Below are 15,375 nucleotides of genomic sequence, written 5' to 3' on the forward strand. Positions count from 1 at the left end.
CTTTCCCAAAGCAAAGTACAAACACAGCTCACACCCATACTAACACACACACAGACAAACACCCCCCCCCCCACCCCACCCCACTTAAATCTCAATATATATTTGCCTCAAAACCCAAGACTCAAACACCAAACTTGAGTTCCATTTAAAATATTAAAAAAAAAACAAATCTTTTTCCTCTTTTCATCATCTTCTTTTATGACAAAGAAACAACCAAAAACTGTTTTCACCTCTTTCTTCCTACCTTCTATTGATAAGATACTCACAAAACACATTAACACCACTCTCATCATTCTTGAACTCCATCTTCTCAAAAAAATCTCATTTTTTTTTCAACATGAGTGTCTATATTTTGGCTCTTTTATTCACTTTAACCTCTAATCTTGTAACTTCACAAACTGAAACAAGAAATGATGTTCTTCAAGGAAGAGTGTTTATTGATGGCAAAAGTGCCATTGCTCATATTGATAGTAACTTCATTTGTGCTACAATGGATTGGTGGCCTCCTGAGAAGTGTGATTATGGTACTTGTAGTTGGGGTCATGCTTCTCTCCTCAATGTGGTATGCTTTTTTTTTTCTTTTTCTTTTTCTTTTTTTTTATATAAATATTTTTTTATAACTTGTGTGTACTGAGTGAAATTGATGAGATTACACTTGAATCTACAAGGGTTTGTGTAGATTTTAAATTGTTACATTTGTTGGATATTAAATATTCATTACCACTTTTGTCATCAATAAATAAAAAAAAATCTTAACTTTCTTGATTTCTTGATCTTGTAACTATGAATTTTGCTATAATGAGCAATCTTGAACAACTTATGAAGATTTAAAAGAAAAAATATTAAAAAAGTTAATTACTTTTTCATGTTTCCATTATATATTCATAAATGATAAATACCATAAATTTTGTAGTTTTATGTGTTTGTTAGTGTAAAAAAGTTATGTAATGAAACAATTGTGTTTAACTTTTCTTCTGTGCAGGATCTAAACAACAAAATATTTCAAAATGCAATCAAAGGTATGAACTTGGTCATTTATTACATTATACATTATTAAACATGGATCAATCAATTCTTTTAACATGTACAATAACTACAAAAATGGCTGCATTCAAATTTCAGAGTCAAAAGATTCCAAATTTGGTAGCTTTTTAACCGGAGGTTTATTTGAACAAATTATGCAGCTTTTTCAACATTAAAGATAAGATTAGGAGGGAGTTTACAAGACAAAGTTGTTTACCAAACAGAATATGATACAAAACCATGTATTCAGTTTTCAAGAAACCAATCAGCATTATTTGGTTTTACTGAGGGTTGTTTGCCTTTATCTAGATGGGATCAATTATGCAACTTTTTTAAAGAAACAAGGTAAACAGTAATAACCCTTTGTTTGTTTCCTTTTTATTTCAATAAAGTTTGCATCTTTATTAAAATAATAATAATAATAATAATAATAAAAGTTGTATTGATGGTTTGCATATAGGGCTGAAATTATATTTGGTTTAAATGCACTTGCTGGCAAGAAAATACTAGCTGATGGTTCAGCAGTTGGACCTTGGGATCCTGCAAATGCCGAATCTTTGATACGTTACACGGTTAAAAGAAATTACCCCATGTATGCTTGGGAGCTTGGTAAGTTTATTTGCATGTTCTAGATTTTTTTTATATATTTAGCGAAAATGATCTTAGTTAGAGGTTGCAAAAGTGTCAAAATGGTTCATCTAATGGGTCAGAAGGGGTCAAGCATGGTTGACCGGAAACATTTTTAGTCAATGATGAAAGTTACACGTTTACTCGTTTTATTAGCCGTTAAGTAACACCTTGAATGACTTTTGACTTATGTATCTAGGCCTGTAAACAAACCGAACAAGGCATGTTCATTTAGTCTGTTTTACTTTTTAACCGCACAAAACGATCGAAAACGAATAAATGAAAAGAGTTTTCTTGTTCGTTTTATTCAATAAATGTTCGTTCGCTAACAGTATAAATGAATAGTTCATGATGTAAACACACATAAACGAATGAACATAATTGAGAGAACACTAATTAAAAGTAAATGTGAACATTAATATGTTGAGCCTAAAAATTAATAAGACTAGACTAATTTGTAATGGGTGATATTTTATTTTCATAAAATTAGACTAATTTGTAACGGACCTAAGATTTAAATGCATATATTCACGAACAAACTTTTAAACAAATATAAACTAGCGAACACCAATGAACGAACGTTCTCAAACATTAACGAACAAACGAGACATCTGTTCATGTTCATTCTTTAACTCAATGAACAAAATATGTTGTTCTTGTTCGTTCTTTTATTAAATAATTGAACATAAACGAACTTCCTGTCAAAGGGCTCACTAAACGTTCAGTTTGTTTACATGCTTATTAATATATCTTGTTATTTTAAAAGTTTAACCCGTTAGAAATATAACATAACCCGAATCAACCCACTGATAACTAAAACGGGCCAAATTTAACGAGTCAAATTTTTATCATTTTAATTAACTTGTAGGAAATGAGCTAAGTGGAAGTGGAGTTGGGACAAGAGTATCCGCATCTCAGTACGCTTTCGACACAAAAACCTTAAAAACCATAGTTCAAACAGCCTATGAAGGTACCGAGCCAAAACCTCGAATAATTGCACCCGGAGGTTTCTTTGATGCCAACTGGTTCAAGGAGTTTATAGACCGCACGCCCGACACACTAGACATAATAACTCACCATATATACAATCTTGGTCCAGGTAAATATTATACATTGTTACAAATCAAGCAAAAATTTATTTCATTTCCAAGATAATTATTTTGTAAAGTTTAAAACTTTTTGAATATTTTATAAAGGGGTTGATCAGCATCTTGTTGAAAAGATTCTTAACCTGTCTTATCTTGATGGCGAGGCCGATACGTTTAAGCAACTCGAGAACATTCTCAAGACTTCTACGACTTCTGCTTCTGCTTGGGTTGGTGAAGCTGGTGGTGCTTATAACAGTGGGCATAATCTTGTTACAAATGCATTTGTTTTTAGTTTCTGGTAAGCACGTGTGAAAAGACGAAAATACCCTTTACGAAAAGGATAACCGTTATTGGATGTTGGTTTGGTTTAGGTACTTGGATCAGCTTGGAATGTCATCTGCTTATGACACGAAAACGTACTGCAGACAAACGTTGATTGGTGGAAACTATGGCTTGCTTAATACCACAACTTTTGAGCCGAATCCGGATTATTACAGGTTTGTAACTGATTCTAGTGTTGTTTGACTTTTGAGGTCAAAGTTGTAGACTTTCATGCTTTAAAGGTTATAACTTGATGGGGTTTTGTTCTTTTTTACCAGCGCGCTTCTTTGGCATCGTTTGATGGGTAGAAATGTACTTTCTACAAACTTTAACGGGACCAAGAAAATACGATCTTATGCTCATTGTGCCAAAGAATCAGTAAGCTTCCTATACTATTTGGACAATGTAGTGTTTATAATCTTGTTAAATAATATATATTTATGAAGAAACGTGGATCTACTCACTGGTAGCAGATCTACTTTCCTCGGGTGTGGTTACGATTCTTCACCGATGGTTTTTCTGGATCTGGGTTCTTCCACCTACAAAATGAACAGCGCCGTTAACTTACCCCTCAGAAAGGGACAGAGGGGTCCTCTTTGGGGTAACCCTCCGGCGTGAGAATAAGTATATGTAGGAGAAGATAATAATGTGAGAGTAAGGGAATCTGGAGAGTATTGCTTAATAGCTGAATACTGTATGTTACTCTGTATGATTGTGTGACTGTATTTTTGTATATCTTTCCTTGTGGAGTTGATGCTGTATTTATAGTGCTAGGGTTTCCACTGATTGAGCTGAGACCAAATTAGGGTTTTGTTGGCCTCCTCCAATAGATTTGCGCCACGTGTCCTTGGAGACACCTGGTGCTTTTTCATTGGTTATAATCACGTGGTAACCCATGAGTCATGCTGAGCTGTCCACCTTTCATTTAGCAGCTGTCAACATCAGCATATCCTTATTCCTTAAAAAGATGCCTTCTGGAAGGTTGTCTGACGTGCACAATCAAGGTTGCCCTAATCCTGATTTGGATAAGGACGAGGTTGATTATGTGCATGTGTGATATGCGCCCATCCTGAGGATGCGCGAGGTCTTCTCTTTATTCTCACGCGCAGATATTTCATGTGCAGATGTGATACGCACAAGCATGTAATACGCGTCACGCGCGGATGCCCCACGCGCAGCTGCGCCATGCGCAACTGTGATATGGGTGGGCATGTATGATGCGCGAGCATGTGATATGCGCCGCGCGCGGATGCGCCACGCACGATGTGATATGCATAAGCATATATGATGCGTGAGCATGTGATACGCGCGAGCATATGTGATGCATGAGCATATGTGATGCGTGAGCATATGTGATGCTTGAGCATATGTGATATGTGCAAGCATGTGATGCTTGAGCATATGCGATATGCGCTGTGCGCATAAGTTTTGGCTTTGTGCCTTGATAATATCTTTGATTTCTAATGTCTTGTATATATCTTGTGGGTTGACCCGCCCTGCTCGATGTTGAGGCGGGTACATACCTCTTCATTGAGCATATGTGATATGTGCAAGCATGTGATGCTTGAGCATATGCGATATGCGCTGTGCGCATAAGTTTTGGCTTTGTGCCTTGATAATATCTTTGATTTCTAATGTCTTGTATATATCTTGTGGGTTGACCCGCCCTGCTCGATGTTGAGGCGGGTACATACCTCTTCAAGCCCCCCCAGTCTAATGTGTGTCTTATCTCGCGCGAGCGCGGTAAGATAGATATTAGACTTACTGATTTGGTCTTTTAATGGGGTTTTGTCGTTTTCTTGGTTGTTTCCATCGTTGCGCGAAGCTCTATCCATTTGGTTGAAACGAAGGGTCCAAACACGTGGTTGGTTGGTGGTGACGTGCGCCGGAAACGTGTCAGACGTTTCGTGTGCTCGAGGTGCTACAGTTGACTTTCATGTCCCCTCGCACAGCTGTCTGGAACACGTGTCGCGCTCGCATTGGTTTGCACCTGCGAGTGGGGGCGCGTCTCTGCTCCGTGGCAGTTCCGTTACGTTTTTATGTCCCCTCAACAGTGTTAGGGACACGTGCCGCGCCCGCGTTGGCTTACACCTGCGAGTGGGGGCGCGTGAAATCCGATCAGTTGCCAATTTTCTCTCTCCTGGGCCTATAAAAGCAGGCCCTTAGGAAAAATTTTTATTTTCATCTTCATTGTTGTGTACTCCAAAGCTTCTATCTTTCCGATTTTCTGGTTATTGCTTCCAGATACCCTGTTATCTGTTGCTGTTGTTATTGTATGTCTGATAGCTCAGACTCCTCTAACCCCTCAATCACCTCTATTGCCTCTCGAAGACGCCGTGTGAAATCTGTGGTGATGTCGACATTGAAGCAGAAGGGCAAGGGGAAGAGGGTTGTTGAGACCACATCGGAGGAAGTAGGGAGGACCAAGGCCACGAAAAGGTGGAATGAAATCCCCTGCAAATTGAGGCAGGCCGATCTCGACAGCCTCATCTCGTCACAGGGTTTTCTCCCTGTGTTTGGCTGCATGTTGCCTGTGGCCGGGCAAACGGCGGCGGACCCGCCTTCCGGCTATATTTCACTGTACACCCATTTTTTCACCCACTGCAACCTTCGTCTTCCGATGACAAGGTTTGTAGGCGCGGTGTTACGGTTTTTCGGGATTCATATATCCCAAGTCCATCCGTTTGGACTTGTGCGCATGACTCATTTCGAGTTCATGTGCAAATCACAGCGCGAGGAGCCCACCCCTCGGCGCTTTCAATTTTTTTACAAGCCCAAGATCCAAGATTCTTGGATCTCCTTTATTCCTCGCAGTCAGAAGGTTAAGTGCAGCACCGTGTCATTCAAGAGCCTTCATGACTGGTCTGAGAGGTTCTTCTACATCAGGGCTGGTGTAATCCCCATCCGCATGACGATGCGCGCGATCGATTCTGCGCCCGCGGATGCGGATGTTATTAAGAACCCAACCGGCGCCTGGGTTAAGAAACTGACCGCCGAACCATCCCCCGCCAAGAAAATTCGAGAGGAGGCGCTGGTGGGGGTCGGCATGAGTAAGCTGTGGGCCGACAGCGCGGCGGAGCCTGTCATCCAAGTGGACGGCTTGCGTAAGTTATCGCATTGCTTTATTTCCGCGCTAATAGAATTTGCCTTTGCTGATATTATTTGTCTTGTTTTTGCGCAGTAACCAAGGAGTTTTTCCACGCCGCATACGACGATCAAGTGGAGGGTGGCTCCGTCCCGCTGGGCGCTGGGGAGGTGGGCTTCCCAGATCGCTTCGATGACATGTTCATCCCTGTGGACCTGGAATTTGACTTTGATGGCGACGCGCCTGGTAAGCCTTCGCACTTATGCTTATTCCTTTAGAATACCAAAGTTTATTAACAGTTCTGTTGCTTGTATTTGCAGATGCGCTCGAAAACTACGAGCTGGAGCTCGCGGAAGAGGAGGAGGAGGAAGAGGAGGCGCCCCTACTAAAGCGCAAAGCTAAGGGGAAATCTGGCGCAGGGGGCAGTAAGAAACAGAAGAAAGATGACACCCCTGTCGCTCATCCCCATGCTCAAACGAAAGGACCTGAGGAAACCCAGGTGTTTACCACCAAGGTTTCTTTAGCTTCCCTGCCTGTGAAAGTGGGCAGACCTGCTGTCCACTTGAGGTATGGTGGCGTGACCTCCTCCCTTCGCGCGGCTGAAGAGAGAAGCAGTGTCGCGCCTGCGACAGGTATACTTTGCTTACCCATAATGGTTTAATGAGGGCGATCCTGATTGAATTATTATTAAATCTTTTCGCATTTGAATGTTTGCAGGACCGGCGACGGTAGCAGATCAGCCGCAGGCGCAACAAGGTGCTGAGGCTGCGCCGGGGGCTGCTTCGAAGTCCCCTGTTCTACCCTCAGAAAAGGGTAGAATGAACTTTATGGCGATGTTCGCCGCGCGAACAGAATTGCGCCAATGTATGTTTTGCGCATTTGTCTTCTGAATTTTTTGTTTTGATCAAGTCATAAACCATTTTTTGTTGTTGATTTGTTCATAGGAGTTGTAGCTGGCGTACAAGCTGCTGGTGACACTCCTGGCGCCGTTGCCGGCGCCGCTGGTTCTGCTCCTGCTCCTGCTAGTGCTGAGTCTCCCCTTATTGGGATTACAAAGGAGCAGGAAGCCGCATTGCGCGCCGAACTGGCGGCGTCGAGACCTCCCTCGCCTCCTCCTACGCGCAGCCCTCTCCGCGAGACTGGTTTGGAGCCCTCCAGGTCGCAGGAGAAGAGGCCGATTGAAGAAGATGAGGAGGATGAGGGAGCTCAAGCTGAAGACTCCTTCGGAGTCCGTGCCAGCCCTGCGATGCCACAAGACTTCGCAGCACAGACTTCTGGTGAGGCTGGCGCTGACTTTTCTGCTTCATCCCCGCAGGTATGTTTTAATTTGTTGCTCCGCTGCGCGTACTTCCATATAAGTATGTTTTTATGACTTAGAACATTTCTTGTGTTTTGCAGGAAGGTGACCACGTTTACCGCCCGAGATGGAATATTAACGAAGACAGTTCATTCCAATCCATGGGTGTATGCGAGGACTTCTGGGCTCATGCCGTGCCTCCTACTGAAAGGAGGTATCAGGAGGGGCGCACCCGCGCTGACTTGCTCAACGATCACATTTTCGCTGGGTCGGCTTTCTTTGCTGCCTCCCAAGAGCTTCATCGTGATTATATTAAAGTACGCGATGCTCTTGTGGAAGCCCAGCAAGAGGCTAAGGTGGCTGCCTGGAACCTTTCTGATGCTCGCGCACGAGCTGAGAAACTCCAGGCGGAGCTCAGCGAAAACCGAGCAAGTGCCAACACCGCCTTTATTAAGCGCGGGCATGAGCTCCAAGCTGCGCGGGAGAAGCAGCAGGTGGCGGAGGCCGAAGTTGCCAAGTACGCGCGGAGAGTGCGTGACTTGGAACTGGAGGCGGAGGCGCGTGACCAAGCTATCGTCCAGAGTATCACTGAGAAATCATCACTGGAGAGTGAGGTTGCGCGCCTGAAGAAGGAGTTGGCGGCCGCGCAGGCCGATAGAGATGAGGCCTTGGCGATGGCAGCGTCTAGCCAGGAAGCACTTGATGCTGCGCAGGCGGAGAAAGAAAAAATTTTGGCGGCAGCAGCGTCTGATAAAGAGGAGCTAAAAAAGACCAAGGAAACTGTTGAGTTATTAAACTCCCAGGTTCCTGCCCTCGAGACGTCTGTTGCTGGCCTCGCGCAGGATCGCCAATGGCTGGTGTCACAGGGCATGACTCGTTGCGCTTTGGCGATGAAATATTCTGCCGAGTTTCAGGCCCTTGTGATGGACTGCAATGCTGCCGCGCGCTTGGTGGGTCGAGCTGAAGGGTTTACGGATGGCTATGAATATGGCATGTTGAAGAAGAACCCATCCGAGTACCCTTACAAGAGCGACGCGGCCTGCGCGGACATGGCCGCGGTGGGGGAGAAGTATATGAATACTCCCATCCCCATCCTTGTGCAGGTACCTTGACCTTAATGAGTTTTTATTGATTAATTTTCCAAGTGTTTTGTACTCAATACTTTTCTAATGATTTGCAGATAGCTGCGCTTGCTGACCAGCCCGACCTCGGCGCGCTAAAGAAGTTACTCGATGAATGCGAGAGGGCTGGTGGCGATGATGGTGGCGCGGGGGATATGCCCCTGCCAGCGGCTCTGGCGCGGCGAAAGAATCTGCTCCTGACATCGTCGTGATAGAAGACTCCATTGAGGAGGAAGAACTTGACTATGGTCAGTTTGGAGATGAGGAGCGGGCCGCGTCAGATGCTGCGGGAGATGATGAGGGTGATGAAGTGGCTGACGTCGACGTGGAGACTTGAGAAGCCCTTCATCTTTCTAATTTTCTTTTTTTGTTTTTTGTTATACTTGTAATTTGTAACTCATCACACTTGTAAATTTCAATGCTATGGAATGAAATTTGTTTTCCCTTTTTCACATCTTGCGCATTTCCATTCATCTCTTCATGTTTGCTTGTATAGATATAAGATATGCTTGCACGTTAAAATAAGAACAAGGTTGTAAGGAAATTATTTACTTAACCATAGTCCTATTTTGTAAGTGGTTTCGCAGTATCTTGTTTATGCTGACACACGCGATGACTTTTCACTATTCCTTTTTTGCGCGTCGTTGTCGCGCGGTTTTTATATGGAATTATGAGTTTTAGCCATTACATGTCAGCATGTGTTACTCAGATATCCACTATGATTCCGCGCGCGACCTCGACCTGAGACCTTAACAACTATGATTTGGCATGTACTTTGCCTTAGTTGTGTTTAGGGATTTTTATGATCAGGCTGCGCGGGATGTAAGATGGATGTTTGTGAGTGTTTTGAGCTAAGGCTCTTTGTTTTGGGCTAAGGCCCTGACGTTTTTAGAGTTAAGACTCGTTAACGTGTTTGAGCTAAGGCTCGTAGGTTTGGGCTAAGGCCCTGACGTTTTAGAGTTAAGACTCGTTAACGCGTTTGAGCTAAGGCTCGCGCATGTATGTTTTACTTCGTTTTATTTTGTTTTGAAGTCAATATAGTGTTGTCATATTGCTCCAAATTAATAAAGGAAGTGTGAAACATGTATGCAAAGGTAATAGAACAAATATTGAAAGATAGCGCGAATCATCATTCATGATGGCTTAAAAGCCTTGATTACATATTTGAATTTTTACATGAAGCATTTTCTAAGCTGTGCTGCGTTCCACGCGCGCGGTATCTTTTTTCCATTCAAATCTTTTAAAGTGTACGCGCCTTTCCCCAATTCTTCTGAGATTTGATAAGGTCCTTCCCAATTGGGGGACATTTTTCCTGGGGGTATTGCGCGGCTAGCTTCATTGTTTCGAAGGACAAAATCATTTTTCTTGAAGTGGCATTCTTTAACGCGCTGATTATAATATTTTTCCAGCTTTTTCTTGTATTTGGCTTCATTGATGATAGCCGCTTCTCTGCGCCCTTCAAGCAAGTTGAGGTCCAATCTTCTTTCGCGCTCGTTATCAGTCTTGCTCATCATGAGTACCCTATGGGATGGGCATCCAATTTCTGCTGGGATCATAGCCTCTGTCCCATAGGTTAGGCTGAACGGGGATTCGCCATTGCTAGTTTTGCTTAATGTCCTGTGCGCCCACAGGACATTAGGTAACTCTTCGACCCAAGAATGGGATTCTCCCTCCAACCTTTTCTTCAGCCCATTTAACAAACTTTGATTCGCGCGCTCCACTTGGCCATTCCCCTGAGGGTGGTAGACCGAAGTGAAGATTTGGTTGATGTGCAATTCTTTGAGCCAGCTGGATATCTTCCTGTCAGTGAATTGTTTGCCATTGTCGCTCACAATTTCTATAGGAAGGCCAAAACGGCAAATGATGTGGCTCCAGATAAATTGCTTCATCGCCTCAGCTGTGATTTTTGCTAGTGGCTTGGCCTCAACCCATTTTGTGAAATAGTCTACCGCCACTACCAAAAATTTCACTCGCCCTTGCGCTTGCGGCAGGGGCCCCACAATATCAATGGCCCATTTGTGGAAAGGCCATGCGGAGGTCACTGGGATCAAGTTGTTCTTTGGCCGCATGGTGTTTGGCGCGTAGCTCTGACATGCCTTGCATTTTTGGATTTATTTTAGCGCATCCAAGTACATGCCTGGCCAATAGTAGCCTGAGCTCATTGCCTTGGCAACCACCATGCGCGGGCCAGCGTGTATTCCGCAGATTCCTTCGTGAATCTCCCTAATCACATAGCTTGCTTCTTCAGCATCCAGGCATTTCATGAGCGGTCCAAGATAAGAGCGTCGATATAATGTACCATCAAGTAGTTCATAGTTCTGCGCCTTGTGTCTTATCTTTCTCGCCTGTGCGCGATCGTCCGGTAACTTCCCCTCCTTCAGGAATTCCATTATTGGAGTTATCCAGGATGAAAGGGTTGTATGAATTACAAGGACAGATTGCGTTTGCACTGACGGGTTGCTCATCACTTCCACCCTGACATCTTTGCCAAAGTGATCAAAATTAGTTGATGCCATCTTACTCAACGCGTCAGCGGACTTGTTTTCGCTGCGCGAGATGTGTATGATTTTGAAGAAGTCAAACTGCTCAACGAGCTTTTTTGCCTGCTCTAGATATAGAGGCATGGTGTTCTCCTTGGCATCATAAAGGCCATTGACCTGTGCAGCTACCAAGTAAGAATCAACATGGGCCTCTAGCCTTTTAACTCCAAACTTGCGCGCAATGCGCAGACCAGCCAGCAGGGCTTCATACTCAGCCTCATTGTTGGTACTCTTGAAGTCCAACCTAATAGCATAAGCATATTCATGATTATCAGGGTCCACCAGTTTGAGGCCTGCGCCGGACCCTTCGCTGTTGGAGGCTCCATCAGTGAATAGCCTCCAAACATCTTCTTCATCATTTGCTCGCGGAGGGTCTACCTCGCGCTGAGCTTCTTCAATCTTTCCCTCTGGGATTTCCGTGATGAAATCCGCTAAAACTTGACCCTTTATTGCTGGACGGGGCTTATAGGTGATAGTGTGTTCACCTAATTCCAGCGCCCACTTTGTCAGCCTTCCGGAGAGCGCGGGGCGTCGCAAGACTTGCTGGATGTTGTAACCTGTCAGAACTTCAATAGGATGACCATTGAAGTATCTATGAAGCTTGCGCGACGCGTGTGTTAGTGACAAAACTAACTTTTCCATGATGGAATAGCGCGTCTCAGGGTCTGTCAGCACCCGACTCACATAGTATATTGGCGTTTGGATCCCCTTGCGATCCACCAATAATACTGCGCCGATGGCACGGTCTCCAGCTGACAAGTACAATGTAAGGGTTTCGCCAGGAAGTGGAGCTGTGAGCGCGGACAGCTTTATGAGACATTCTTTTATCTCACTGAAAGCTTGCTCAGCCTCAGGCGTCCACTTGAATTGGCTCTTCTTCAAGCAGTTCCTCAAAGTGTTAACGAATGGAGTAGATTTGCTGGCGTGGTTCGCTAGGAACCTGTTGATTGACACCAATCTACCATTCAGCTTCTGAACCTCTTTCATGGTGGATGGTGAAGGCATGTCAAGGATGGCTTCCACCTTTTCAGGGTTCACCTTGAAACCATCCTTAGTGACCATTACACCAAGAAATTTCCCCTCTTCCGCGCCGAAAGTACATTTGCTCGGGTTGAGCTTCATGTTGACTTCCGTTAAGCGCTGAAGAGTTTCCTCGATGTCTTTGAGCATTTGTCTCTCCTCCCTGCTCTTGATCACCAAATCATCAACGTAGACTTCTAGATTTCTTCCGATTTGTTCACTGAAAACCGAATCCATAAGTCTCTGATAGGTGGCGCCCGCATTCTTTAAACCAAAGGGCATTTTTGTGTAACAAAAAACACCCTTGTCGGTTCTGAAGGCAGTCTTGTCTTCGTCTTGTGGTGCCATTTGAATTTGGTGATAGCCTTTGTAGGCATCCAGGAAACATTTGAGCTTGAATGGCGCCACGGAGTCCACCTTTGCGTCGATGTTTGGGAGGGGGGTAACAGTCTTTCGGACATGCTTTGTTAAGGTCCTTGAAGTCAATACACATCCTCCATGACCCGTTACCTTTCTTTACCATCACAGGATTGGCTACCCACGTCTGGTATCGGATCGGGCGGATGATGTTTGCGCGCAACAGGTCCTCAACTTGCTCATTCATGGCCTTCGCCTTTTCATCCCCCATGATTCTCTTTTTCTGAGCAATTGGCTCCACCGACTTGAACGTGTTAAGAGAATGTTGCGCCAAGTCTCGCGGGACCCCAGTCATATCGGAGTGTTGCCACGCGAAGACCGACGTGTATTTTGTGAGCAACCTTTTCATTCTCAATCTCGTTTCGTCTGAAATGGTAGCGCCAATTGTGACCGTTTGCTCTGGGAATTTTGGGTTTAAAATCCACTTCTCTGGCGCATTGTCCGCCATTGGAAGTTTCATTCTCCCTTCCCGCGGCGTACTTGTCACTGCGCACAAATGATCGCGGTAAACAAATGTTACGCCTGTTGGTGTAGGGAACCCCAATGCGCCGTGCGCTGGCGACGGTATAGCATTAAATTGGGCAATCGTTCCCCTACCCAGGATCATATTGTGGCATGACGTGGTGGGCAAGACCAAGAAGTTGACAACTTCGGCTCGCTTGTGCTCATCATCCCCCATAGTTAGTTCAAACTGAATTTGACCTAGGGGATGGATGATTTCATTTGAAACACCACAGATTGGTGCGTTCACAATTTCGAGCCGCGCTTGGTCCGCCAGGTCTAACTTTCTGAAACATTGCTCATACATAATGTCAGATTCGCTTCCAGTGTCCACCAGGACTTTTGACACTTCGTAATGAGCAATGTGTGTGGTGATGACGAGAGGACTGCTGATTGAAGGGCCTCCCCTGATTCTTGGGAAGATGACTTGCTGCTCGCGCCAATCTCCGTGGATTTGTGCGCTTCTCTTTTTTGACGTCTGCCCTTGTCGTCCCCCCTCAGCCACACAGATTCTTTTGTATTTCTTGCTGGCAGAGGCTCCTTCCGGTTGCTCATCTTCTATTCTTGGGTTTTTCACCAAGTGAGCCAGCCTGCCTGATTTTACATCCTTCTCGATCGCATCCTTTAAATGATGGCATGCGTCGGTGTTGTGGCCCGGGGGACCTGTGAAATTCACAATATTTGCCACTGTTTTGCGGTCCCTTGTAGTGTAGTTGCTTGGGGGGCTTGAATTGGACATTCTCAGTACTTAACACCTGTGAAGGTGTTTTAGTGAGGGGAGTCCATATTCTTGACAGAGGTCTGCTAGGATCTCTGCCGCCCTCCTTCTTGTCACCCTCCCCGCGATTACGAACATCTTTTTGGGGCTGGGGGTGCGCCTGGTTGCGTTTGCTTTTCTGCGGAAGAAAAAACTTGTTGGTTGCAACCTGGACCATACAGAGTTCTGTTTGGCCCTCTTCTCTTTGCTGCGCGGTGATTCAGCCTGATGCGCTCTTTCTCTTGCCCTATCTTGGGCAATCTGTTTTTCATTTCTCGCGAAGACTCGCGATGCTTCCATTAGTTTTGCCCAAGTGGTGGGCATACCATCTCTACTTACGAGAGCTCGGCGGAGTTGATCACTGCGCGCGCCTTGTATAAAAGCCACGCGCAGGAGTTGCTCAGTTATACCCCCGATTGCCAGAGACTCCTGATTGAAACGAGTGATGTAGTCCTCAATCGTTTCATCGTTCCTGCGCACGCAGTGCATGATGTCATCAGGATCGCGCGTGTGTCTGCGCTGCTGTACGAAGTGGGCTTGGAACTTTTCCAATAGTTCCTCGAACCCATCAATTTGCCCAGTCGGCAAGCTCTCGAACCAGACACGCGCCGCGCCCGTAAGGCAGCGGGCAAACATGTGACACCATGTTGGCATCGTCCAGCTCTCTAGGTTTCCCGTGTTATAGAAACCTTGCAAAAAGTCATCTGGATCTGTTGTGCCATCATATTTGCCCAGACCACTTGGCATCTTGGTCTTGTGCTGGATGGGGGCCTTAGCGATGCGCTCAGTAAATTTTGAGTGCTTCACTAAGATGGCCGGCTGTACGGCGTGGTTACGTCCACTTGCCCCCTCACTGGCGGGCTGTACGGCATGTGCAGATCCAGATCTGCTCTGGCTCCAGGCGCCATGTTCACAGGCGCGCGGAGTTGTGAGCCTCCTGCATGAGTATCTCGCGTCTTCCTCATGCTATGCACTTCTTCATCACTGAACTCAGTGTGTGCAGTGTGAACAGAATGTCCTTCTTCCGGCTGCGCGCGGCCTTTTTGTAGTCTGCTTATCAAACGCTTGCCTTTGTGTTTGGTCGGCTAGCCTTTTCTGTTTGACCATTTCATTGTACTTTTCCATTAGACGCCGCTGCTCGTTTATGAGCCATTCATTCGGATCATTTGTTTCTTCTTCTGGACCCATTGGTCCTTTCAGTTTCGCGCCGGCAAGATTTTGTAACGTGAGATCGTCTGGAGGAGTTTCAGTCTGGCCGTGAGGGGTTGTGATGAAGGGACGGTTACTGGTGGTGCGCGTAGAATCACGCGGCACCCTCAGAAACTGCTGTCCCTCATTGACACCCTCACGTTCAATATCCTCCAGAGCTTGATCAGCGTTACGAACGCCAGAAAACCATGGTGATTGATTTTTTTTATGTAGATCTGATGAGATCTGATTGCCGTTTGTAACAGTGGATGGCGCCAATGAAGAAACGTGGATCTACTCACTGGTAGCAGATCTACTTTCCTCGGGTGTGGTTTACGATTCTTCACCGATGGTAGCAGATCTACTTTCCACCTACAAAATGAACAGCGC

At 45.3% G+C, this 15,375-nt stretch overlaps 1 protein-coding gene across 1 annotated transcript; it reads left to right on the plus strand.

Annotated features, from left to right (window-relative positions):
• Window positions 1–137: 137 nt before the first annotated feature.
• Window positions 138–3,437, plus strand: LOC143615814 (heparanase-like protein 3; the record flags this gene model as incomplete). Its single annotated transcript, XM_077088837.1, has 8 exons — window positions 138–562; window positions 983–1,019; window positions 1,185–1,368; window positions 1,484–1,632; window positions 2,519–2,749; window positions 2,847–3,036; window positions 3,110–3,235; window positions 3,338–3,437. Coding segments are annotated over exons 1-8 (1,242 nt in total), but the record flags the coding sequence as incomplete, so codon positions are not given.
• Between the last annotated feature and the right edge of the window lie 11,938 nt (window positions 3,438–15,375).

Source organism: Bidens hawaiensis, unplaced genomic scaffold (genome assembly GCF_021521415.1).
Source record: "Bidens hawaiensis isolate Kalapana, Puna unplaced genomic scaffold, B.hawaiensis_p1.1 tig00044483_1, whole genome shotgun sequence".
NCBI lineage: Eukaryota > Viridiplantae > Streptophyta > Magnoliopsida > Asterales > Asteraceae > Bidens > Bidens hawaiensis.